The sequence below is a fragment of the Martes martes genome, assembly GCF_963455335.1.
Source record: "Martes martes genome assembly, chromosome: 11".
Classification (NCBI taxonomy): domain Eukaryota; kingdom Metazoa; phylum Chordata; class Mammalia; order Carnivora; family Mustelidae; genus Martes; species Martes martes.
Window position 1 is genome coordinate 67,319,873 of NC_137899.1, and position 26,198 is coordinate 67,346,070.

A 26,198-nucleotide genomic window follows, 5' to 3' on the forward strand; every position below is an offset into this window, starting at 1 on the left:
CTTTTGTCTAGGATAGTTAGAAATCTCTATTTTAAAGAAAGGGCTTTTTCTATTTCGGTTGATCTGTGTTTTTTTTTTGTTTCTTATGACATTTGTGAATGCTCTGCATGTAAAATGGAGTTTGCACGAAAGGTGAAAGGAATTGGAATGTATTTGACGAAATGCAGTCGTGAAGAGTATGCCAAAAATGAATATATGAACATATTTATGTGTGTATGTGTCTGTGTGTCTGTGTGTATTCGTATACCTGCACTCTGTCTCAGCACCTAACTATCTTCATGGAGCTAAAAAAAGCGCATGAGTTTAGTTGTGTATGTGTGTTGAGGGATGACAGGGCATGTGAGTGCACAGAGATTATACCCTATAAGAAAACTGGCCAAAAGGTCAAGCATTAAGTTATAAAGACATTGTAAAAAGATGAGCAGTTAAGGTTTCACCCAATTACCTACCACCTGTTTGTATAAAGAAGCACTGATCTTGTCTTTGATCTTAAGTACATTTTCTTGAGTTGGTCTCATGTAGAAACAGTTGCAGTTTTCATATTTGTGATATTGCATATTTTTACATAGCTGAGAAGAGAGCACTTTTGATTGATGAGTTGAATAAATTGAAGAATGAAGGGCCTCAGAAGAAGAATAAAGCTGGTCCCATTGCCCCAAGTGAATTTGTCCCATCCAAAGGATCAGTTACTTTGTCAGAAATCCGCTTGCCTCTAAAAGCAGATTTCGTCTGTGGTACGGTTCAGAAACCAGGTATGGTGATTTTTATTTGCATCACTTCTGGTCCTAGGTTAAATTATGAGACTTACCTAGACAGGAATTATGCAAACGGGAGCAAGTAGAGCATGCAAAAAGATGCACAGCTTGTATCTTGGGCCTTTAGTTCCTTTAATGAAGATATATTCGTAAAAATAACCAAGGGAAAATTGCATTTATGGGGTTGCTGATCAACACGGTAACAGACAGGGTTCTAACTGAAAGGAGGTGAGTTACACATAGGTGTTTTTTTGTTGTTTTTGTTTTTTTTTAAAGATTTTATTTATTTGATAGAGAGTCAGAGAGGACACAAGTGAGGGGGGAGGGACAGAGAGAGAAGCAGACTCCTGCTGAGCAGGGAGCCTGATGCAGGGTGGATCCTTGGACTTTGGGATCATGACCTCAACCCAAGGCAGACACTTAACCAATTGAGCCACGCAGGTGCCCCTAAACATAGTTTTGAGCATAAAATATTTTCCTAAGATGAGATGTCTTGATACAGCAGATCATTCAACTTTCATTATTTAGTTTTATTGCGGAAAGTAATGGGACATTGAAGAGAATCTACTTTATTCTGTTTAAAATTCATTCCAGGGGCGCCTGGGTGGCTCTGTGGGTTAAAGCCTCTGCCTTCGGCTCGGGTCATGATCCCAGGGTCCTGGGATCTAGCCCTGCATCAGGCTCTCTGCTCAGCGGGGAGCCTGCTTCCTCCTCTCTCTCTGCCTGCCTCTCTGCCTGCTTGTGATCTCTCTCTGTCAAATAAATAACAAAATCTTTTAAAAAAAGTAAATAAAATAAAATTCATTCCAAAAATCTTGAATTATTAGTTGCAGAGGTGAAGATGACCACCACAGTGAAGATGGTTATTACAATTGCCTTTGTCACTCTAGATTGAATAAGTAAACTTTCCTAAATGTGTGTGCTACGATAAATCATAGCAAAGTGGGCAAAGGAGAATATGGCACCAGGATCTGAAAAGAGGGCAGGGTAATTATAGCACACTTAATAAAAATCAAAGTTTCATTAAATTTTGGTGTAGTTCTTTTAAGATTCTTTTATGTTTTTGCATGGGCCATTCTGTTTGAGGAGAGGGAGGGCTAGACATAGGTGAGAAGTGAATTTAAGCTACAAGGAAAATAAAGAATGGAGCGTTCTTTAGAAACAAGGTAACCTAGGTTCTGATTGTCGTTGTTGTCTGATTTTGGTGTGGTCTGAAAGAATTCTATTGGTAATATAATATGTACCTTGAAACATGGGTATTTACTAACATGGTTAAGAAACATTCTTATGTTTCTATTAGAATTTATCTCCAAGGAACTTTCACAGAAATATAATATTTTAAGGAGCATATTGAGGCCTATATTATCAGCTAAAGAATTAGGAATCAATAGGTAAAATTTGAAGTCAGCAGAAACTGAGGGATATAGAGTGATGTCATTTCAGTTCATATAAATTATAGGAAGAGACTTTGATGAGGCTTATTGATGATTATGACTGTCTGCTTATGTGTCTTACTTAGCTTTTTGTATCTGGAAAGTTGATTTTAGTAATTTTTAGGTAAATTACATAAATCGGTTGCAGTATTACTTTTTTCTTTGGTCTTCTGGAATGCTGATTAGTCAAATCTGACTTTGCTTGTGCTTATTACGTAATGTGATTACTTTTTGCAGATGCAGCAAATTACTATTTCTTAATTATACTAAAAGCAGGACCTGAAAATATGGTAGCCACACCATTAGCATGTACTTCAAATTCTCTTAATGGTGATGCTCTGACATTCACTACTACATTTACTCTGTAAGTAAATTAGGCTTTTGATGGTTTAAACACATTTTTCTTTTAATAGAGAATACAGATGGAATGTATAGTCTTTGAAATGTGGTATCTACATTCTTCTATGGACAAATGACTCCGTTTCAGTTTGTTGATTTAAATATTTTATATGTTTCTGATATTTCTTTCCAGTGAGTAGCACATTTCTTGCATGTGACTATAGGTAATGATTTGATAAATACATAAAATATAAATATATATTACATATGTACCATAAAAATAATTAAGGTCCACATTATATATTATATAAATATATATAAATAAATATGTATATAAAATGTGGACCTAAATTTTTACGTATATATGTTTTAAATCTTGAATGTACTTAATATTCCAGCTCACTGAAAAGATGTATTTAGTCTTACAAATTTATTATGAAAATTCAGAATCAAAATCCAGTTAGAAAAAAAGTACTTATTAAAGATCTTGAGTTGTAAAATACCAAAGAAAAGATTTGGCTTGTATTATAGGAAAAATAGACTGTTCTTACCAATTTTTATGTTCTTTGATGGTTTATAACAACTGCCTGTAGTTAAAAACACTGTGAATTCCTTTACTCCCAAAATCTTGCAACACTATTAGGTGGCTTCATTTTTAATGGCATTAAGTCAATGTTTTCCTTACTGTTTTATTTAATGATTAATTTTTCCAGGCAAGATGTGTCCAATGACTTTGAAATAAATATTGAAGTTTACAGCTTGGTGAGTAGTGAAAGCTTTCCCAAATAACCAATATTATGTTCTCCTTAGAGATATTATCTCTTAAACTAATTATGCTTTGGGTTTGTGTGTAGGTACAAAAGAAAGATCTCTCAGGCCCTGATAAGAAGAAAAAGGCATATAAGTCCAAGGTGAGAATGAAAAACATCGTAGAAGTATTATTATCAGAAACAATAGATGTATCAGTTTTAATTGCTTTACACTTACTTGACAACCAGCTTTTATAGCCTGCTGAAATGTGTCTCAGGCCTTTCTTCTGCACTCTTGCCTGCCATGTTCTTGGTAAACCAGCATTTGGGACTGACATGCAGGCAGAAACAGTAGTGTCTGCATGTCGATTTCCAGCTTTCCCAGTCTTGGCTCTGTTGTGCTTTTCCTAAGTCATCATCTAGCAAAATTTTATTTTAGTTCTAATAAAAACAGGAATGACAATATAGGGAAAGCCTTTAATGAAGGACTCAAGAATAATGTATTCATATTTCAGGATTATTTTCTATGTGAGAGTATCTCAAGGTTGGTTAGTTTTAAGCTCTGACTCATAATGTTTAGCAGGAAAGACACTGTTAATCTTCTCTTCTAGGCGATTACTCCAAAGCGACTTCTCACATCTATAACCACAGTAAGTAAATTCTTAAAAAATTTAGCTCCATTGAGAAATCTGCATCTTACACACAGGATTGTAAATTGGTTAGCCATTTCTAAACCCTTAGCACTGTAGAAAATCTTTAAAATATACTACTGGGGAGAAAATCTAATACTTAAGTAGGGGAAAAATACTGTTTCTGAAGTGTAGCCTTTGCAGTGTTAAGGAGTTTAATGTTTAATACTTAAATCTTTATATCGAATAAGGAAATAACTTATACTTCTTCTTTTTACCGATTTTTTTTTTTTAGAAAAGCAGCCTTCATTCTTCAGGTGAGTGAATCTTGAACTATTTCAAACACCGGAATAAGGAATTGAGCTAAGCAGTGGTGCACATGCTTTATACATATGGGCATCTTCATGAGTGTTCGCCTTAGTCTCCTTTGAGTAATATTTTCTGTATGGTTTTTAGTAATATATGAGATTACTGGGCAGAACGGCATACTGTCAGCTATCACCCGGCCTCACGTCGTTCAGGCTCTATCTAGCAGGCAGTAGCCGTGTGATACCCAGTCACCCGGCTACAGCTGCAGCCGCTGGCTCCGTTCTTCACCCCGACTTCTGTCATTGTGTAGATTTGCTTTGTGTCTTCCACACTGTGAACTTTACTTCTTTTAACTTTGCTCATCATGACTCGCATTGTATCACGTCAGAGAAGCATCCTTCTAGTTCACTGGGAGCCTGGGTGCCAGGAAGCCAGGAAAGGCGTTCTCTAGAGTGGCTTTAGGCCTGAGTTTTCCGAAGGGCATTAGAATGGAGCTGGTTTCACTCACCTCCTTTGGGCTTCTGGTCTCTTTTTCTTGGCATAAGAAGGTAACTGAGAAGAACTTTGCAGATATAGTCTCTGCTGTTAATTATGTCATCTTAGACCAGAGCAATGAAGCCTTTTCACATCTCTTTTAGGAAAATTGTTTTCTCTCACTCTTTAGAGATGGAGGAAAATGAGGCAGTTTTCTCTGTGACAACCTAATTTCTTTCTGTTGGGCTGTGGTGAAGAATTGTTATTTACACTCACAAAAGTCACTCTGAACTAAACTTCCTTTCCTTTCTCTCCAGTCATGGCCAGTCCAGGAGGTCTCAATGCTGTGCGCACCAGCAACTTTGCCCTGGTTGGATCTTATACGCTGTCATTGTCTTCAGTAGGAAACACTAAATTTGCTCTGGACAAGGTACTCCAAGTTTATGTATTTATTTGCTTTTAGAAAAATTAGGTCAATGGAAATGCCCCAGGACTTTCAAGTATTTGAAATCTTTGGGTGAGAATGTATGTGCTTAGAATTGTAAATTTTAACTAGGCGTGGGTGTCCCTACATTTTTGATGTTGGAAGTATTTCTTTCTTGTCTCTTAATAGTTAAATCTTCAAAGCAGTGTATACTGCTTTGTATACAGTGTTTACTGATTTATTCTAAATGTTACTTCTGACTACAGGAGTATTACTTCTTGCATGTAGATGTTAAGCTTATAGTTTTAAACATAGTAACTTGCCCATTTGAACTGATATTTTGAAATGAATACTATTTAATAGATTTAGTTTTGATAATATAGGGAAGGATAGGTTACTTTCTTAGAAAGTACTCATGAATCGAAGGGATTTCTTTCCCATACTTTCCTCCCCAAATTAAAAGCTTCAAAGTTCATATCTGTGTTCTGTCCCTATTGAGTGCTTTTTCACCATAATGTGATATGACTAAACTTTGTTTTTTTAAAAGATTTTTATTTATTTATTTGACAGACAGAGATCACACGTAGGCAGAGAGGCAGGCAGAGAGAGAGAGAGAGAGAGAGAGAAGAGGAAACAGGCTCCCTGCTGAGCAGAGAGCCCGACGTGGGGCTCGATCCCAGGACCCTGGGATCATGACCTGAGCCGAAGGCAGAGGCTTTAATCCACTGAGCCACCCAGGTGCCCCTGGCTAAACTTTTTCTAGCCAATGAAACCATTCAAAGAGTGAGAGACCTGGTAGCAAATTTTGGTCCTTGGGCTGATTCCTGTGGTATAATACAGGGATATTGTTGAATATTTTAAGAGATTTTCCTAGTCAGAATATGGAGGTGAGGAAGTATAAAAATTTGGAGGTCTGGTTTCTAGTACTGGTAGTAATTTCCTTTTAAACATTGAGCAAATCACTTCATTTCTCTGGGATCTTGTTTTCCCAGTAGAGAATATAAGGTTAGATTAAAACAATCTACCTTTAAATGTCTATGAAACATTTTTCTTTTAGTTAATAGGAAAAAAACAGACTACCTTTAAATTTTGATTATTGTTAATACATAAATGTGTTTTAAATTAACATGCTAATTTAAAAAATGTATATAACTTTTTATTTAGTAATTCAGCTAGTTTAACAAATTGAGTGATCTTGGGTCTTTTTTTCTTTTTGTCTTTTATTTTGTTTGTTTTAGATAAATTATGATGTAAAAGAGCGAGAACTACTGGGCTATATGTTCCAGGAAAAGGTTGCTATATTTTCTTTGCTTGAAACTAATGAGCTTAAAAAAATCAATCCTGAAATTTTGGCTCATATGTATTCGTTTCACTAACCACTCTTATGTGTTCTTGGTGATTTTAAATAATTAAGGACGTGATATACGTTATTCTTTCTTTAGATTCTTGCAGGTGGAAATCTTTTTCTTTATTCTCATAGTTCTTTTAAGCTTTTTTTGACAGTCTTCTTGTTTTCATGCATGTTTGGTACTAGGGCTTTTCTTCTATAATTTTTTCATGTTACAGTTCTTTAAGATTCTGTAGTCACTTTTATTTGATTTTCTGGCTACTAAAATACCAAATTAATAACTAACATTAAAATGTATTCAGTTGTCTAAAAACTAAAATTTCAGTATTCAGTATTGTTGACCTCCCCTATATGGAAAGACCTATGGTAATGTTTCAGATAAAACTGGTCTCAGTTGGCTAATAGGTATACTGCTATGTAGATGATGCTTTGTTTAGTGATTTTGAAATTAAAATGCATTGAACACTAAAATTATACTAAATATAATCATATGTTTTAGGTTTTTTTTTTTAGGATTTTTACTAGCCTTGCAAAGATCAATTACAAGCATTCCCTGGGTATATAGAAATGTACAAAATGCCAATTTCTACATGTAAGAGATTTTGTTAATCTTTAAAATGAAAGAGGTTTAATCTTTAAAATGAAAGAGGTTTCAATGATGTATGTTAAAATGACTCATTTTGAAAAATTGTTTGGGTGCCATTTTAATTCAAAATATCACACTTACAAATTTAAAAAATCCGGTATTTCCATTCTCTTAATTTCTTTGAAATTGTAACTTAAATAGCCAACCACATGAGTCAGTACAAAATCAAATCACTCAATTTAATTGGTTGTGTCTAATACTCTAAAGTCTCTTTCTGAATCAAATACAATATAATCAGATATAAAATTTGTCTCAAATGTGCTTTTATGAATGGCAGGAGGAAGCAAATATTTATTCTAATAGTTTATAATTGATATAGGAGAATATTTAAAATAGTTAAGTTAGATGTTCTTTCAGTTGGTGAGAAAAATGGAAGACGGTCTATACTCACACAATAACCCTGCTTCATTGACTTTGAGAGAACACACAAGTCACCCATATCCTACCAGATACCAGTGATATAAGCGAGTGTTTGCTTATTTTATTGGTGCTGTGACCAACAATACAACAGTCACAAAGGTTATCTCTTGAGATCACCTTCAGAATGGAATTTCTGTTGAAGTTTACCCAGACTGTTTGCTCTATGGATTTAGGATACCACTGATAGCGATTGCCTTCCTATTTGAGGTTAAATCTGGCATCCTGCAATTTAAATTATGAATCGCCATGAGTCACAGGCTCTCAAATCCTTTCTTTGAATAGAGACTCCAAAATAGCCATAGATTTTATTATACTTTCACAGATAAAGAGAGAAGAATATCTCGAAGCCCATCTTTTGACTAAAAGAACCCTCGTAGGTATTTATACCTTACCAGAAATAGAGATGTCATTTCAAATAATAATAGGGCAAACAGTTGTGAAGTAAAACAACCAATTAGCATTGTCGAATTTCAAGGTTATAGGAAGAGTGACTAGGTGTTTTGCTGTGCCCAAAACTATCCTGGTGTATGCCCATTGGCTTAATAATTATTAACAGTATGCCCCTCTCTTAGAAATATCCCACTGTATGAAAAATTACAGCCATGCTGGTTATAGAGTTACATTTTACAGATCTTAGCAATAATCTTAGAAGTGTGAATATCTTCAAGACCATTTTGTTAAACAGAAAACCTAAAAGGCTCATACATTTTCCCATGTTCCTACACTCAGCAGGGGACAGTGATATTGACCATCTTGTGAATATTCTCAATTCACCCCACCAGGACAAGCTTCTGACGAAGAATATTGTCAGTATTTTATAGCTGTAGAGTTGAGAGTGAACATTTTCTTCTTGTTTTTATGAGATTCTTTTTACCAGCAGCATTCCCTGGGTTCAATGTGGAAATCTATTAATTAAGATTGAGAGCCTAAGGAACTTAAAACTGACAACATGGAAAAGAAAAGAACAAGGGAATTTATAGCAAGAAGGATAATGAGGCACATAATATTTTGATTTTACATTATGATACCTTTTAAATTCAGAAAGTTAGAGGTTTGTCTCATGGAATTAGTCTCTGGAAATATACACTCTCTGGCCAAGATTTCCCCCTTTAAATTCTCTTTATCGTGTTGGAAGATTGAATTGTTGGAAACTAGCCTTATACCTAAAAAGTTTTTTCCACTCAAAAGTAACTTCTCTCAGGCTTTTCTGGTACCTTAAGACACGTTTTGCTAACAGATGCACAGAACAAATGGAGACGAAGCACAGATGCTCACAGACACAGTTCAGAGTTCTGGTGGCTTCGTGCTGAGTGTGGTCCCCAGGGAAAGAGCTGGGTGCCACTCTCGCTGTTTGGGGCGCACACTGCCTCCAGAACAGCTAGCTGCAAACACAAATGCTAAATGCTCGTTTTGCTTTTTGCCTCTTTTCATGAAAGTGAAAATCCTCTTCAGATTTCTTTCAGTTAGCAAAGACAGGTACTAACATAAGTCTTTTGTAAAAGTCAAGTGGGCAGATTTTTGAAAATCCAGGGGTTACCTATGTGCCACGTTTTCCCTTTTTTTTTTTTTTTTTAAATAGGAAAACTGGGTATTTATTTGGTCAAAGAGTATCCTTTCAGCAATTGTTCGTTGAATGCCTGGATATAAGTTGGCAGTAGGCTATGAGAACAAACATGGAAAAGACACATAATTGCTCTCAAGAATCTGCTGTGCAAAGTGCAGGCTATGGCCTCCTGCACCAAAGGGAACGTGCACATTCACAGGAGAGTCTGAGAGCTGGGAAGACGAGCTTCCTACTTGGAGAAGAATAGACTCTGCGTGGTCTAGAGTAGTTTTCATACTCCGAAATGGGGAGAAAGAGTTCTGTACCATATTGTCTGTATGTGTTGAGGGACATTTAGGTTGTTTGCCCCTCTTATTCTTGTGAAGAATTCAACGAATGCCGGAGTGCCCATATTCCTGGAGACTCTGGTTTTAATTCTTTCAGATAAATACCTAGAAGTAAGATTGTTTGACTATGTAGTAGTTCTATTTTTAAGTTTTTGAGAATCCTCACTGAAAAGCTTTCAATTTTGCTAAGGTCTGATTTATCGATTTTGTTGTTTGCGTTGCTGCTCATGCTTTGGTGTCATATCTGAGACTCTATTGCTGAAACCATGATCATGAAGATTGACTCCTGTGTTTTCTTCTAAGAGTTTCATGGGTTTAGGTCACTGATCCCTTTTCAGTTAAGTTTTGTATATGATGGAAGATAGGGAACCAACCTCACTCTTGTAATGTAGAAATCCAATTTTCCTAGCACTGTTTGCTTACAGGAGTGCTCTCACCCCATTGAATGGTCTTGGCACCCCTGTTGACCATAGCTGTATGGGTTTATTTCTGGGCTCTCAGTTCTGTTCCTTTGGTCTACAGATCTTCTTTACGCCCCTACCACACTGTGTTGATGACTGTAGCTTTGGATTAAGTTTTAAAGTTAGGAAGTACGACTCCTCCAATTTTGTTCTTTTTCAAGATTGTTTTGGTTATTAATAATGGGGACCTTTTGCAATTCCATATGAATCTGGGGATCAGCTTTTCCATTTCTGCAGCTCACTATTCTTTACTACTGAGTATTAATGTATTAATTTACTAGTGGAGTATATTCTTTTGATGGAGAATGGATAAGTACATGTAATCTCTTCTTAAATCTCTGTTTTCTCTATCACATTAACTTGGGACCTAGGGTTCTGTTTTTATCAAACTCTATCTTGAATGAATTTATTCTTCAAAAGCATTTGTTGCTAAGGAACCAGTGGCCTTTCAGGCCACCTGTTTTACATTCCAGCTTTAGAAAATACTGTGTTTCAAGGCATAATCTTCTTTATTCGTGATTTATATGTGTTTTATCAAGAAAAAAAAATCACACTTTGAAATGGTTTTGCAAATAACTTACCCCCTGTCTTCACAGGTGCCCTTTTTATCTCCTTTGGAAGGTCATATTTATTTAAAAATAAAATGTCAAGTGAATTCAAGTGTTGAAGAAAGAGGTTTCCTGGTAAGTAACATCGCTTAATCTATATCTTCCTTTTTCCTTGTTGTGATGTATAGACTTGGTTTCACATAGAAATGACAACCTATGTGATTACACGATTCATTGGTCCAGTAAATGTATGAATGCATGTCTGCACTGTGCCAGTCACTGTGCTGGTACTGAAATCTAGCAGGCCACAAAAAATAAGCCTTCCCCTCAGAAGCTTTTAGATTAGTAGGGAGAAAGCACAAGTAAACTGGCAAGTGCGATGCTGTGCTGTAATTGGTGGGAGCATAGAGTGCCAGGGGGGTAACTGGAGGGGCGTTAAAGAAAGTCACTGGAAGTAGCTTGTAAACTGGTGAGTAAGTTAGCCGGGTAGAAAGAGGGGAAGAAGTGTTCCGGACGAAGGGCAGAGCCTATAAGCCAGCCTGGCGTGCCCTTCCCTCTCTCCCCCCACCAGAGATAAGGAGGGCACAGACAGTGAGTGGCCCGTAGTTCAGCCAGCGCTTAGGGCCTGGGTGTGTGTGGGGAGGAGGGACAGCGAGGAAAGTGACTGCAGAGGACAGTGTACTTAGGGGAGACGGGCCTGAGGGCTAAAGGGCCTTTGAAAGAATTTGGACTATACCTGGAAGCCAGCAAGTACACTTGAAGGACTTCACGCAGAGGAATAACATCATATTTGGGGTTTAGAAAAGTCATTCTTCCTGCTGTGTGGAGAGGAGGTTGGAGACTGGCAGCTCTGAAGGAGACTAGCGAGGAGACAGTCACTCCACGAGAGGTGATGGGGACTGGGACTGTCCTGGAGAGATGAAGCAGGAGGGAGGGCAGGCGTGGTGATTTGACTGTGGCAAGGGGGGTGGAAAAGTACAAGTAAGGATGTCACCTAGATCCCTGCCTTGTACAACTTGTTGGGTGGCATGATGCCACTGAGATAAGGGATCTTCGGGAAGGAGAAAGTGTGCGTGTTTGGGGAAAAAGTTTTTTGCTCCCTGAATTTTACTGTGGAAAATTGCAGATATACAGCAATGTTTGGTAGAATTTTACATCAAACACCCACATAGCCACCATCTAGATGGTGCCTTTAACGTGTTTTACTCTCCTTGCTTTATCATGTATCTGCTACCTAGCCATCCTGCTAGCTACCCCTCTGGCCATTGCTGAAAATACCATATTTGGGGGGGGACGAATTTTAAAAGTATACTGGAGACATTAGCGTGTTCCTCCAAATTTCAAGTGTACATCCCTGAGTTTGGAAACACGCATACATCTTTATAACACAAATTTCTATTAAGATCTAGAACATTGCCCCAGAAAGTTCCTTCATGCCAGTTCCTTCATCCCCCAAGGTGGGAAGTTCGGATGACTTAAGTTTAAATGATTTGAATTTCAGATGACTCTAAAAGATCTTGAGTTTGAAGCTCAAGATGGGCATTTTGGTTGAGATGAAGATTTGGAAATCTGCATGATAGAGATAGTAACTGAAGTGCAGGGAGGGCTGAGCAAAGCAGAACCAGGAGGAACACTAACATTTAAGCCACAGACCTAGAAAGAGACGTTCTCAAAGGGGCCTGCAGGGAGGGCTCTGGGTGTGGCACGGTTGCCAAGAGAGACTCTGAAAGAGGGAGTGGTCAACTTAGATCTGGACTACTATCAGAGACCGTGGGACTGGTTTACAAGGCAGAGAACAAAGCTGGATTGCAGATGGTTATGGACAGGGTAGGAGGTGAGGAATGAGAGTGCCAGCAGCTCTTTGAAACAAAGTTTGGCTGCAAAGGAGAGAGTGTGGTACCTGCAGAACTATGTAGGGTGAAAGAAGGATTTGGTTGACATTTTAATAAGATCAGTGAGACTTGAGAATCTTTAAATTCAAATGGGTGGCTTCTAATAGGGCAGAAAGACTGAAGATGTGCTGGGGAACCTGCACTAGGTTTAAGGAGTGATAGGCGGAACGAGGTCATGAGAGTGAGAAGACATGAAACCCAAACCACCATTCACGGGATTGATCTTACTCAGAAGAGCAGTTGACCCTTGAACAACACTTATGTGGGTCCATTTATACATGGATTTTTTTCAGTAAATACATACAGTACTGTGACTGTATTTGCTCTTATGATTTTCTTAACATTTTCATTTCTCTGACTAACTTTATCATAAGAACACAGTCTATAATATATGTAACATGCAAAATATGTGTTAATTGACTGGTTCTGTTATAGACATGGCTTCTGGCCAACAATAGGCTATTAATAGTTCAGTTCTGGTGGGGGTCAAAAGTTATATGTGGATTTTAGGCACCCCTGACCTCTAGGCTGTTTCAAGGGTCAGCTATATACTTTTTTGATTATCAGATGAGAAAACTATGTATAGAGTACATAGGAGATTGTGGATATGGTGCACAAAGTAGAGGAAATCTAATCCCTCGCTTTGTGAAGCAAGAATTTGAATGATACAGAGGATGTCACAGGTTGCCCTTGCTGTCAGAGGGGGCAGGAAGAAGAGCTCTGTGGCCAACCGGATTGTAGACCAGACTGCCTTAGTTTGCTCACATGTACATCCAGTAGATGGCACTAGATGTTTTTGAAAAGGTGTTTTTATACATTTTCTGATGTGAAAGCAGTGCTTACCTACTGACTTTATTTAATGTAAATATTTTCATATTTTACTATAGATACCTTTAGCAACTGACAGACTGTTGTGGCCATTGGTTCATTTGCATATAATGTCTGATTGACTGAATTTTTGAGCTGGGCTCTCAACAAGTTAGTGTTAGTTAGCTCTCTTCAGGTTTGCTCTGTCTCAGACCCTGTAGCCCATTCTTATCACAACCACACTTACAAAAATGTGGTAAGAAACTGCTCAGAACTCCCCCAAATAAATTCTATCCCCTGCCAAACAGAGCCTTTTAATTACTTGTACCCTCTATAAAATAGAGCTAGTGATCGAAACTAAAGTTGCTTGGTTAGGTTTTCCTTCCTGGTATGCCAGGGACAGCTAGAAGGAAGGTGACTACCAACCAAAGAAACTTGCTAAGTGATTCTAAAATGGTGCTAGTCTAGTTCTGCCTTCACTGATGAACGGCAAGTTAGGAAGTTTCGGATTAGCTAGAAGGTTCCAGTTCTGCTTTGTGTTGTCATTTAGTCTCCTTGGCCTGAATGTTCCTCAGCTATAAAAACGAAAATGCTGTCCTCTTCTTATTCTTCTCTGATTATAGTCGGGTATAATAATAATAATAATAATAATATAATATATTAATAATAATAATAAAAAATATTATTATAATAATATAATAATATAATATGTATAATATAATAATATATTATAATAATAATAATATAATAATAATAACGTGCTCTTCTTACCCGTCAAATTTTTCCTTGTCTATTAGCTTTATGATGTAAAGGGTGAGCATAAACATAAGAGGGAGCTGGTGAGTCATTTATGCTAATTTTGTGCTTGAGATTGAAATAGCAACATTCCTGTCTTTTTTCCTTGAATGGTTGTGAGCCAGTGCTGCTTAAAAACATGCCTTGGGGAGGAAAGAGGATAAACTGGGGAAGAAGGAAGAAAGGTGGGGTAAAAGGGTATGTGGTTAGAGTAAGCTAATTAATTTGGGCTAATTAACTAAGCTAATAAATTTCAGGCTTCATTCTCTCATAGAAACATTTCTTCACACAAAGTAACTTTCCTCCATGTCTAGAGCTTATACTCTTCTAACTCAAGCCAACTTTCGGCAAATTCACACAAATTAGTGAATCGAGAAGAGTATATGTCTGCTATCCTAGGGTTGGTATAAAGTTTAGTTGATCCATGCGAAGGTGGAAAAGCCGAATGCATTCTGAAATCAGACACAAAGGTGCTTTGAGATTATCTGTGTTAGTTAGGGTCAGCAAAGTGTGGCTTGCTGCTTGTTTTTATAAAGTTTTACTGGAACATGAGCTCATTTGTTTGCACACTATCTATGACTGCTTTACCGTTACTGTAGCAGAATTGAGTAATTGTGACAGACCCGATGGCTCACGAAGTCTAACATCTTTACTCTCTGGTACTGCACAGAAAAAGTTTGCCAACTTCTGATCTCTAGCACTGTTTCATTTTATCTTGCTTTGTTCTTTCAAATACTATTTCCTAAAGGATGTCTTTTTCCTTTTTAAGTCCAAAGGAAAGACTTCTGTGTGATTAAGACTCATTAGGACTACAAGTAAAGAATAGTGAGGTGGCGGGGAGCAGCTCCAACTTACACTGTTTAAGCAGAAGTATTTCCATGGAAAAAAGCCCCAAGTTAGTTACCTTTCCCAGAGTTACCTTTCCCAGAGTTCTGACCTTGATGGACAGGACTGCTTCACCTCTCTTTAGAACGTATCTTGTGTGTCTAAGGCATGAGCCGGCAGCTGCCTGACTGCGTGCAGATGCTACTCGGGTATGCTTCACGGCTCAGCAATGGGTGGGGAGCTCTGACGTTTATCAAAGTAATCCGTCAAGGCACAAAATCATGAGTTGAACTCTTTCCCAATCCTGTTTTGTTCTGAATAAAAGTTAAATGCCAGTCTTTTGTATAAAATAAGTCTAACTTAATAAGCTGTCATTGGTTTTGTCAACATATAAAGTATTATATTCTCATTATTCTACCCTACAACACTTAAAACACTTTTCTCTTGTTTAAGGAGCATTTGGTTTGGGATACGATGCTTTAAAAAGGTCTAAATTAGATAGAGGTATTGATTTGGGGTTAATATCTGGAAATTCCTAAATGCTGTATGCTTATAGATGATTTTGAAAATCTGGGTCAATTTCTGGATATTAGCAATCAATGAGCTTCATTATTAGGGTAAAGGATGATGCAAATCACATAAGTTGATTTTGAGCTATGAAGTGTATCAATGTATTGAAGTTTAACATATAGATTTATCATTTAATTGATCCTCAAGTTTCTAAAGTTAACATTTCATTGACTTTTCAGACCATATTTGAAGATGTTAGTGGTTTTGGTGCCTGGCATCGAAGATGGTGTGTTCTTTCTGGAAATTGTATCTCTTATTGGACTTATCCAGATGATGAGAAACGAAAGGTAATATTAATAGTTCTGGTCAGTGCTGAAAGCCCTGCATTTCATATCGTGTTTCCTGCAGAGGTTCCCGCTGGTGTCCACACCCACCCAGATGCCCCTTTGAGTATGTTTTCTAAGCCATTAAAAATGTTGTTGCAAGATGCGTGTGTGTGTGTGTGTGTGTGTGTGTAAAACTTTCATTCTTTTCCATTCCCTGTGAGTTTGATCACTCTTAAAATACCTTAAGGCATATATTTGTCTTTCTTTTCTCCTAGAACGTTTCATACTATTTTTTAATAACATTTTTAGCCAGAAATATGTTGAATTCACTTTTGTTTTTATTAATAGTTGACTTACCTAAATCTGGGATAAAACAGTAATGGAAAACTATCACAGGAATATAGTGATTTTGATTTTGTTTCTAATATTTGATAATAGAATTTTATGATAAATTGTATCTCATTTTCAAAGAAATTAATATTATTGCTCAAGTATGATTATTTACTACCCCCAAACTGGGAAATAGAAATAAACAGAATTATAAAGTAATCTGGGTTTCTAATTGTTGAAGCTGGTGGATGGGTACATGGAAAGTTTATTTTACTGCTCTTTTAATTCTGCTTCTGTTTTGAGTATTCCAGAACAAAGAGTTTATTTTTTAAGGTGGCTAAAAGCTCTAGTTGACACTTTCGGTTTCTGTTTTCCTAGCAAGATATAATAACATAATAAATATGTTTCTCTAAACCTATTAAGTTTTAACTTTTAAATTGATGACTTTTTAAATTTTTAGTTTGTACCAACTTAAATACTGCTTAATGCATATTGATGTAAATGGTCTTGTTTATTGTCTTTTAATTTGTTTTTAAAGAATCCCATAGGAAGGATAAATCTGGCCAATTGTACAAGCCATCAAATAGAACCGGCCAACAGAGAATTTTGTGCAAGACGCAACACATTTGAATTAATTACTGTCCGACCACAGAGAGAAGATGACCGAGAGACTCTTGTCAGCCAATGCAGGGACACACTCTGTGTCACCAAGTATGTATTACACTATAAACAGAAATACTTGTCCAGTAAGTAATTGATTGCCCACTATGTTCTAACCACTTTAAGAAATATCTGAGATGGTCCTTGTCTTTGAAGAGAGTACAGTCTTAAAGAAGAAAGAAAACCCACACAATCACTAAGGGAACAATCTTCTAACTAAATTAATATAGTCTTAAAAAGTCTAACATTCAAGCTATATTTTGGCTAATCCTGTTTTCCAGTATACTCACAGTATAGCCATTTTCAAGGCAATTAGCTAATGTACTTTGGGTTAAGTTTGAAGATTTTGTGTATAATTGAGAAGGCAAGTGTTATTTAAAGAGACTTTACATGCCCCTTCCTTCCCATCCCCAAAATGCCCTCAGTGAAATCAGGTAACTTAAAGAAACAATCTCAGGCTACTCTGCAAATTTCTGGCTGGACATTAAGGGAATGAACTGTTACGAGTGAGGGCCAGCAAAGTTGAGTGACTTGTCATGGTTACATTTGGTAATAAGACACTGAGTCAGGATGTAAACATCAGTTTCCACAGAGTGATGATAGAGATTGATGAGTAAACACATTTAGCACAGTCTCGAGCTCATGGAATGGGCTCAGCAAATGGCCACTATTCTTGTTGTACGTGTAGTGTTATCTCCTTCCACTAGATGATCAGATCACTGCTTATCCTACTTCTAGTACCAATGCGGGGAAATTACAGATGCAGAAGGAGTACACTATAAAAACCTGACAAGTGCTGTTCTCTAGAAGAATGATCTGGCTTGTGAGTTAGGGAATTCTCCTCTTGCTTACTCTGACCTGCCCTATCAGCTTGTTATTCAACTCATGGCTAAATATGGGTACAAAGAAGTGCTTCCTGATATGGATGGAGAAGTTAGGGTAGACAAAGTCAAAGCGATCTTCAGATCACTTATTGTAGATAACCATGTTCTACTAACACAAAAATAATGGGAAACAGTGCAAAATAGTATTACTTGTAGAGCCAAGGGAAGTTCCACAAGCTGGTGATTCCAGCTCTCAGGGAGCCCAGATCTGAGGATTTGGGAAGCTTCCAGATAAAGACCTGGTGTGCTAGCTCTTGTTAGGAAGTGGCCCACACTCAGTGGTTGTCCTGCAGGCCAGACCACCTGTACAAGACAGTGACTGTCTTTAGTGTGGAAACTCCATCATTAACCAAACAGGATCACTGTGAATTTTGATTCCGTGAACCAACCTATGGGGATTATTTTCCTTTATTGCAGCTGAAGAAGAACCTCACAGGCTTTTGATTAGCATCTGTTAAAAACTGGTAAAGAGGGAACCTGGGTGGCTCAGTGGGTTAAAGCCTCTGCTTTCGGCTCAGGTCATGATCCCAGGGTCCTGGGATCGAGTTCCGCATCGGGCTCTCTGCTCAGCAGGGAGCCTGCTTCCTCCTGCCTCTCTGCCTGCTTGTGATCTCTGTCTGTCAAATAAATAAATAAAATATTAAAAAAAAAAACTGGTAAAGAGTAACTCATTTTAGCTGATTGTTTAGCCTTTACTCCCCTCCCCCAGCAAGAGAACAGGGCAGTATGGAATGGGGGAAAGGATCCTGACTTTTTTTTTGTTTGCTCTTGTAGGAACTGGCTGTCTGCAGATACCAAGGAAGAGCGGGATCTCTGGATGCAAAAACTCAATCAAATTCTTGTTGATATTCGCCTCTGGCAACCTGATGCTTGCTACAAACCCATTGGGAAGCCTTAGACTGTGGGCAGTTTCCAGGCCATGTAGAGGGTTTTTTGAGCTGTGTCATAAATGTATCTTAAGAGCATCAGATTTGCTGATTGCATTTTATGCTTTAAATACAAAAGGGTATGTGCCAATATTCACTACATATAATGCAGTATTTGTATCTTTTGTATGTAAGATTTCAACTGGTTTCTGTCATTCATAAATGATTGGAGCAAAATTCATTATAGTCAGTTTTGCTAAATCTTAAATTAAAGGCCTCATTTTCCTAGAAATCTAATTATTCAGTTATTCATGACAAAGTATTTTTTTAAATGTAAGGAATTTTGAGTTGTCTTCTTGGAGCTGTGGGTCTCAAAGTAAAAAGCTCTTCTAGGGGTTGGAGGCAGAAACCTCCGACTTGGTCATCCTTTCCCTATTCTCAGTACGTCTTTCTAAAGTTTGTGATCGTTTATTGATCATGATATGTCTTGTTAGTAGAATACTGAAAAAACTTCCAAGGAACTTCACAGAAACATTTTTAGTAATGGAGGTAAGAATTTTTAATAACCGGTGCACATTAGTGTAAAGTTTGAGGCTGTCTTCAGACAAGAGATGTGGGTATGGGATATTATGTGAGATTTGGGGGTTAGTTTTTAGAAGAGTTAATAATCACATGGTTTACATTTACCCAGTTTCTACAGATGCTGTGTGGTGCACATTTTCATAGAGTACAGGCTTTTTAAAATAATTATTTTTGCTATCTAGCTAAGACTCCGCTTGGCATATCAGTACTTTCTGCTCCTGTAACAAGAATAAATGTAAATTGAGGAGTCTTTGTATAAAAGTAAACTCTACCAAGCTGCTATGGACTAATACTTTGCTTGCCAAAGTTCTTGTCTTTTTTTTTTTTTTCTTGTCCATGTATGACAGTGTCTAGGAGTACATTATGAAATCTTTTGAAAAATTTGTCATGCATTACCTTTGAAAGCCTAATACTTTTTTATTGCAAAGTATTATAAAGCATGGTCACAACTTTTAAATACACTTTGAGTTTCTTTTCTGAATTGTTAAAGTTATTGACGATCTCATTTATAAACACTAAATTCTGTCACTTCCTGTCATTTAATTTTGTATTCATTCAAATGTGTTTTTTGTTATGTTATTTTAAAAATATATTTTATGATCTCTTACCCAAATAAATGCTTGCAAAAGACTTAAGGAATCAGTTATTCACAAAATGCTGTGTAAATGTGTGGCGTGGCTGCTGTGTCCCTAGGCTGTGGGACTCCCTGAGGGGATTGTATGGATAGGACCCCATTCATCTTTTTATCTCCAGCCCCGTGCTTGTATGGATAGGACCCCATTCATCTTTTTATCTCCAGCCCCGTGCTCAGCTTATTATGTGTCCTTAGGGTCTTTGTTGAAGGAGTAGGTGGATGAAGGATCCATTTTGGGGGTATTTCAACAGAATATGGTACTTAGATGTGCCTTCGAGTACATGCTTAGCAGAGGCTTGGCAGCAACAGGGTGGGTAAGTGACATTATTCTCTGGTACAGGGAGCGGGTTTGATGGGATTGATGAAAGGGTCCCTTTTATTTATTTACAGAATTGTACTTATTTGGGGTTGTTTATTTGTAATTCCAGTGTATTTAACACACGATGTTATATTATTTTCTGTATAATACCCGATTCAGCATTTCTCTACATTACTTTTTGCTCATTAGGATAAGTGTCCTCTCCATCCCCTTCACCTATTTCTCCCATCTCCCCCATGACCAACTTGTACTGTCTTTGAAGAGGCATTACTTATCACGGCACGAAATGCAGAAGGCAAAAAGAAGTTCAAGTGAAACGTATGCCTTTTCCCCTTGTCATAACCATGTTTAAGTTCTTGTGTGTCCTGTTAGACTGATTCTAAGCATAATACATAGGCATAGTAATCGTCTTTTCTTCATTAAAAATATTCCACACATACTGTTTGTTCTAAGTTAAGACAAAAAAGCACAACAGAGTGTCCCTTTTCAGTCATTGCTTCTTAGGGTGTAGGGAGGGTATGTGAAGTCTAGTTCTAGAAGAAATTTAATTTAAGATGGCTGTGGAACATCAAGTTAGAGATACCTGGTGACAGCAAAAACCACTGCTCTGTCACCAGCCCGCAGTGGGCTGTCGGAACCATGAGAGTAGGTAAGATGATCTGAGGAGAGTGGCCCTGAAGGAGAAGCAAGAACAAAAGGAATGTGTTCTTTCAGGGGAAAGAGAAAAAGGAGAGGTCCATGAAAGAAAACCAGAGTGATGTCTTGAATTTCTTCTCTGAATTATTAGTTATTGATGATCTCATTTATAAACACTAAATCCCGTCATGTCCTGTCATTTAATTTCGTAAGAGAGACCAATGTAGAGTGAACCCAAAGAAGAATCTTCAGATCTGGTCACAAGATCATAGGACAGGTTAAAGAAAATGGGAACTGAAATTTGAAGCAGTCACTTCAATAATAAAATTTATTAAGAAAGTCAAGTTATGACAAAAATCCGTAGAGGAAAAGAATGACAGATTTAATCAGATAAAAAAATTTTCTGATAAATGTCTATAAATAAAGTTTAAACACAAGCATCAAACAAGGAGAAAATATTTATGACATTTAATAATCAAAAAAATTAATGTGTAAAATTTAACAAAGAGCTCCAGTGCCTAGCTATCACTGTCTGAGCATTTACTATGTACCAGGTGATATTCTTGGAGTTTTATATGGATTATCTCATATAATCTTCACCTGACCTTAGGAATTATGCATTGAATGAGGACACCAAAGCTTAGGTAACTTAGGTAATGAATAAACAGAAAATATAACTTTAAACAGGTTTAACTGCTTCATTGGCCCCCAGATTGGGGAAACTGGAGTCAGTGTTGCTGAGAAACAAACTTAGATTCTTGGTGAGGATAGAAGTGCTAGAGCCTTCTTGGATGGCCACTTGGCCACCTCCAGCGATCTCCTGTCTCACGTGCAGGGTTAGACTCCCACACATCCGAGATCTCAACCACACAAAGCTTGGCTTGTCATTTCAACCACAGAAGCAGTTATGGCCCCGGTGAAGCAGGAAGAAGTCTGCGTCACCATGTGCACCTCCCAGATCTTTCATCCCGACACTGGACACTGTCTTTGGCCCAGGGTTATAGGTAGGTTGTCATGTGGGGTCTGTGGAACAGCTCACAGAGGGATATGGTAGGGGAGGAAGTGCTCCCATTTTATACCCTATACAGTTATACAGCATGTATGCCTTTGCCTCCCAGATTCGTAAGTTCTCAGTTTATTTACCACAAACGATCCCTAACCAGCCACATCCTTCTAAGAGCATTCCACAGATAAGAGATCTAGCAAATATGAGTCTATTGACCAGGAGGTCCCGTTTATAGCACGTTTACAAGAATTTAGATGTGTCACCTGCCTTCTCTCCCTGGAACCGAGAGCTAGCTACTTTAACTCCTTCCTTCCCACCACCCCCAGATGAACTTGCAGGTGAGGAAAAATACCCATAAAAGGATAATCGGTACGATAGTGTTTTAAAGGGAAAAAAAAAAAAAACTGAAATAACATGAAAATCCAACAGGGATGAAAATGAGAAAGAATCTACAAGCCCAATAATAGGAAATTATGGCGACAATTTCTACAAAACACCAAGCAGTGTTCAAGAAAAGCAATATGTATGTATATATATTTGGACCAATTTTCCAGAACACCTTCTGGGGAAAAGGGATACACTGTGCAACGTGACATAACGTAATATATATGCATGTGAATACCTAGAAGAAAACGTGGAAGGAACCACACGAAATTTTAGATGGGAAAGGACAGCGCTGGGAGCAGTGCTGGGTAGAGGAATGCTTTGACTTTTGACACTTCCTAGAACATTTGATAGGTTTACAACGAGAATATTTTCATATTGTTCATTCACAATGAATGACCTACAAACACTTCAAAAATTAAAATTGGAAGGGAGCGTGGAGTGAGCGCAAGACTGAGTAGAGACTAGAGGCTATCGGGCTGGGAAAGGAGGGGCACCACTGTGATGACAGTATGGTGGGGCAATGTTGAGGGACGGATGGTCTGGATGAGGAACTGAGTATGTTAGTCCCCTGGTGGAGAAGAGCAGAGGGAAGGTGGGATCTGAGGATAGTAGTAAACAGGAGTGCAAGAGATGAGGGAGAATGCATTTGTGGAGCACAATGAAGGGTGATTGGACCCAGTTGATAGGTGGATTGGAGACCCCCTCCCAGGAGTCAGCATTTAGGAAGGGAATATGAATCAGTATTGAACTAGTATCTGAACTAGGCGGTCATGCAGGACGAGGTGCTGGGGTGGGGGTGGGGGGATGGTGTTGGTGACTCACAGGCCTTCCTCCTCGTTCAGGAAGTATGCTGGCTGGTGGGAACCACATGTAACAATCACACAGGGGATTCAAATGGGGAGCCAGAGCACGGCCAACCACAGCAGACGCGGAGAGCCTGCAAAGGCATATGGGGCAGTGATCTCTAAACTCTCTGAGAGTTCATATCCTAAAGGGCCTAAACCTAAAGGAACTACATACACTCCTATTTTCAAACCTAACATTTTTCATTAGGACTTTGGAAAGTGGCAGGGGTTGTAATTTCCACCACATTAGAAATATTAACATTTCAGATCAAAATGTTTACATTTTTAAAAAGGGTTATTTATTTAAGAGACAGAGAGCATGAGCAGAGGGAGAAGCAGACTCCCCAAGGAGCAGGGAACCCAATGTGGGACTTGATCCCATGACCCTGACATCATGACCTGAGCCGAAGGCAGATGCTTAACTGACTGAGCCACAAGGCGCCGCTTTACATTATTTTTAAAATCAAATCCAACAGAACCTAAATGCAAGTGCAATTTTATTCACTCCTTCACTGTCAATTTAAACATTCACGAGTAGGATATTTTTGGAGATTTTATAGCATTCTTTTTATCTCAGTTCTCTCAGTATAATTTTATACTAATGTAATTTATATTTTGTGCTCAAGCAAAAGTGTATATAATATGAAATGGAATTTTTAAAATGTTCTGTGACTATAAGATTTTTAATGTTAAAGGATTATTTTGAGCTGTATTATCATTACATTTATTATTACTTCACAAATGATCAAAACTACACAAGACATCTGAAAAATTCTAAGCATAAAGAGTAAAACTTTATAAATGCGTTTCTTAATGAAATGGGTGGACTTTTTATCAACTGGCTTATGTATCTGTGGATAAATATAATTTATTTTTAGAATCAGATGTGGTTCAGCATCGATCCTTTTTTTTTTTTCTTTCCATTTTTACAGAAAACCTAACTAGATGAAAATGATAGCTTTGCTATTGCAAAATCACTCAATTCTCTGGACTTTCAAGTGATCTATCAAAAATTATTTTTAATGAAAAATTCAATTATTCTTAGCTGATACAGTAGGCAGGATACATACTGTGCTACCATAAAAATGGAAAATAACAAAAGTACAGTGGATCGAACAGAAGTTTCTCTTTCCTATGCGAGTCTAGTAAGGGGGTCCGTCTGGGCAGAGAGGTGAACTTGTCGGGCATCCAGGGACCAAGGACCCTATACCAAGTGTAGCCTAGGATGTGGCCTTGCCCTCATAGTCGCAGCTAGCTCCCTTGCATCACATCCAACTTTCAGGAAAGGAGAGAGCAGGGAGCTTATACTGGGCATTGTAAGATGAAGACACAGAACTAGTACACATCACTTCTCATATCCTACCTGCAAGAACTTAATCACATAGCCATACCTTGTGGCTAGGAAAGGTAGTCTTCGTTGAGTGTCCTTCAAACCCTGCTGAGATGCATGAGCTTTCTATTATAAACATCACCAAGGGGCATTCGGGGGGCACCAGCAAGCCCTGCCACTGCTTCTAACTGTTTTGTTGAAAGCAAATGTATGAAAGCTACCCAACTCGCAAAGGATGTTATTCTGCCTTGAGAGTCCAGGAAACTACTATTTGAATTGTCAGTTTCTCCTGATGTTGGGAGGTTTTTATACCCCAGGAAAGTGACTTCAGGGAGAAGCAGGAAGTGTGTTTTTCCTTTGCAAAAAGGAAGAAAGGCAATTGCTCAAGGCATTCAGTCCAGAATATATCACATTAAAAGAAAGCACAGAGAACTCACCATCGTGCTGTTCCTTGGGTCTCAAGTGCTCTGGATGGGCTTTCTTTTTCTTTTCGCCTCTCAGAGTCTTCTGATGTTTGTTTTCTATAATGCCCAGGGCTTTCACTGCACATAGAGGGAGAAATAGGGAGAAATACATCTATTCCTTCTGGTTGCCACTGATTGAGTTTTAACAGTTTATAATTTCTAAAGTTCTCAAGCACATCTTGTGGGGTTTAATTATGTTAATTTAAATGATCCTCTCTATTATGGAATAAATTTTTTTTCTTTAATCAATTCTATCAAGAAGTGTCCCAAAGCTGATGAGTTCTTTTTAATTACTTAGGTAATTTTGGTAGATTCTGGTGAGGTTGAATATCTTTCCATCTAACTTTTTTCAAACTACATGTGTTTACTGGTCCTATTCATTTGTGAATTTCTTTTTTTTTTTTTAAGATTTTATTTATTTATTTATTAGAGAAAGAGAAAGAGAGAACATGAGCGGGGGGAGTGGGTGTAGGGAGGGGGTAGGGAGAAGCAGACTCCCCACCCATCAGGGAGAGTGACCCCGCTGAGCAGGGAGACTGATGCAAGGCTTGATCCCAGGGCCCTGGGATCATGACCTGAGCCAAAAGCAGACCTTTAACCGACTGAGCTACCCAGGTACCCCCCCCCCGCTTGTGAATTTCATGTTTGTATCTTTTATTTTTCAGTTGTCCTTATTAACTGATTTATAAGGTTATATGTTAAGGATATTAATGCTTGGTTCTGTGTAACTGGATCTACAATGAGCTCCTTTATTAGCTATGCAAACAAGCGACAAATCTGAGATCCCAGTAGCTACCACAAAATCTACTGGGCACATTAAATAAGACAATCAATATTAAAGCCTCAGACCAGTAAAAAGGCAAAGAGTAACTTCCTAGTAAGTGACAGTGATGGTTTATTGTGGAGTTAGCTGCCCAAGAAGATCTGGACAGAGGCAGTTATAAATCTGGCTGGGCTAGCTGTCTTCCCAACACCATGCTTTCTACTCCGTTTGAAGTTAGAGATTACTGAAGTGGGTAGAAATTCACTTGGCAAAGAATCACACTTCGTGGCATTTATCGAAGTTTTGTCACAGAGAAGATAACTGTAACACTACAACTTCAGAATTGTGTACACGCAACACAACGTTTTTGTGTATGTTTCCAAGACTTCGAGAAGTTAAAACAACTTTTACTTGTATAGAAGGATGTGTAAAAAAGAATTTGTTTTCTTCCAAAAGTTAGTTTTTTGGGGCGAAGTAATTTTTAAAAATAACAGGTACTTCACAAGATTGTGTGGTTTGGGTGTAGTATACGAGGTTTCACAAACTGGAGCTCCAGGGTGGAAAGAGGAAGAATAGGAGAGCATAGAAAATTTACTATTATGGGCACATGGTAGATGCTCCATATTTCCTACTGTTTGGCTCGTAACATTTAGAAATGTTATGTGCCCCTGGAGACTGATCCGCAATGTCCAGTCTGCTTGACTCCGCTTCCCACAGTGCATTTGAAATAAACATTATAAGAGAAAGCATTTCCCCATCTTCTGGTTTCAGGTTGTAGTGGAAAGCTTTTAATGCAATCTTAAAATATGAAACCCCAAACAGTATAGTCTCAATCAAAGCAAATATAAAAGTCGATGAGAAAGAAGGGCAAAGAGCTTTAACTGTACCGAACAAAAACTTGTAGAAATGCAG

At 37.9% G+C, this 26,198-nt stretch overlaps 2 protein-coding genes across 3 annotated transcripts in view; one reads left to right on the top strand and one right to left on the bottom strand.

Moving 5' to 3' along the window:
- ANLN (anillin, actin binding protein) overlaps positions 1-19,554 on the top strand; it is a 48,171-nt gene extending 28,617 nt beyond the window's left edge. Inside the window, exons 14-25 of one of the 2 annotated variants that reach the window (XM_080818432.1) lie at positions 570-752; positions 2,426-2,552; positions 3,241-3,289; positions 3,382-3,438; positions 3,888-3,926; positions 4,201-4,222; positions 5,006-5,118; positions 6,351-6,404; positions 10,474-10,560; positions 15,494-15,601; positions 16,449-16,621; positions 18,229-19,526. In XM_080818432.1, coding sequence (XP_080674558.1) covers positions 570-752; positions 2,426-2,552; positions 3,241-3,289; positions 3,382-3,438; positions 3,888-3,926; positions 4,201-4,222; positions 5,006-5,118; positions 6,351-6,404; positions 10,474-10,560; positions 15,494-15,601; positions 16,449-16,621; positions 18,229-18,352 — 1,136 coding nt within the window. In that variant the 3' untranslated portion in view covers positions 18,353-19,526. Of the gene's footprint in view, positions 1-569; positions 753-2,425; positions 2,553-3,240; positions 3,290-3,381; positions 3,439-3,887; positions 3,927-4,200; positions 4,223-5,005; positions 5,119-6,350; positions 6,405-10,473; positions 10,561-15,493; positions 15,602-16,448; positions 16,622-18,228 lie in introns of both variants that reach the window. The other variant, XM_080818433.1, reaches the window with a different exon arrangement.
- MATCAP2 (microtubule associated tyrosine carboxypeptidase 2) overlaps positions 1-24,603 on the bottom strand; it is a gene marked incomplete at its 3' end in the record, with an annotated part of 126,820 nt that extends 102,217 nt beyond the window's left edge. Inside the window, exon 1 of the mRNA XM_080818434.1 lies at positions 24,497-24,603. Within this exon, the coding sequence (XP_080674560.1) occupies positions 24,497-24,499 (3 nt within the window). The 5' untranslated portion in view covers positions 24,500-24,603. The remainder of the gene's footprint in view (positions 1-24,496) is intronic.
- Between the last annotated feature and the right edge of the window lie 1,595 nt (positions 24,604-26,198).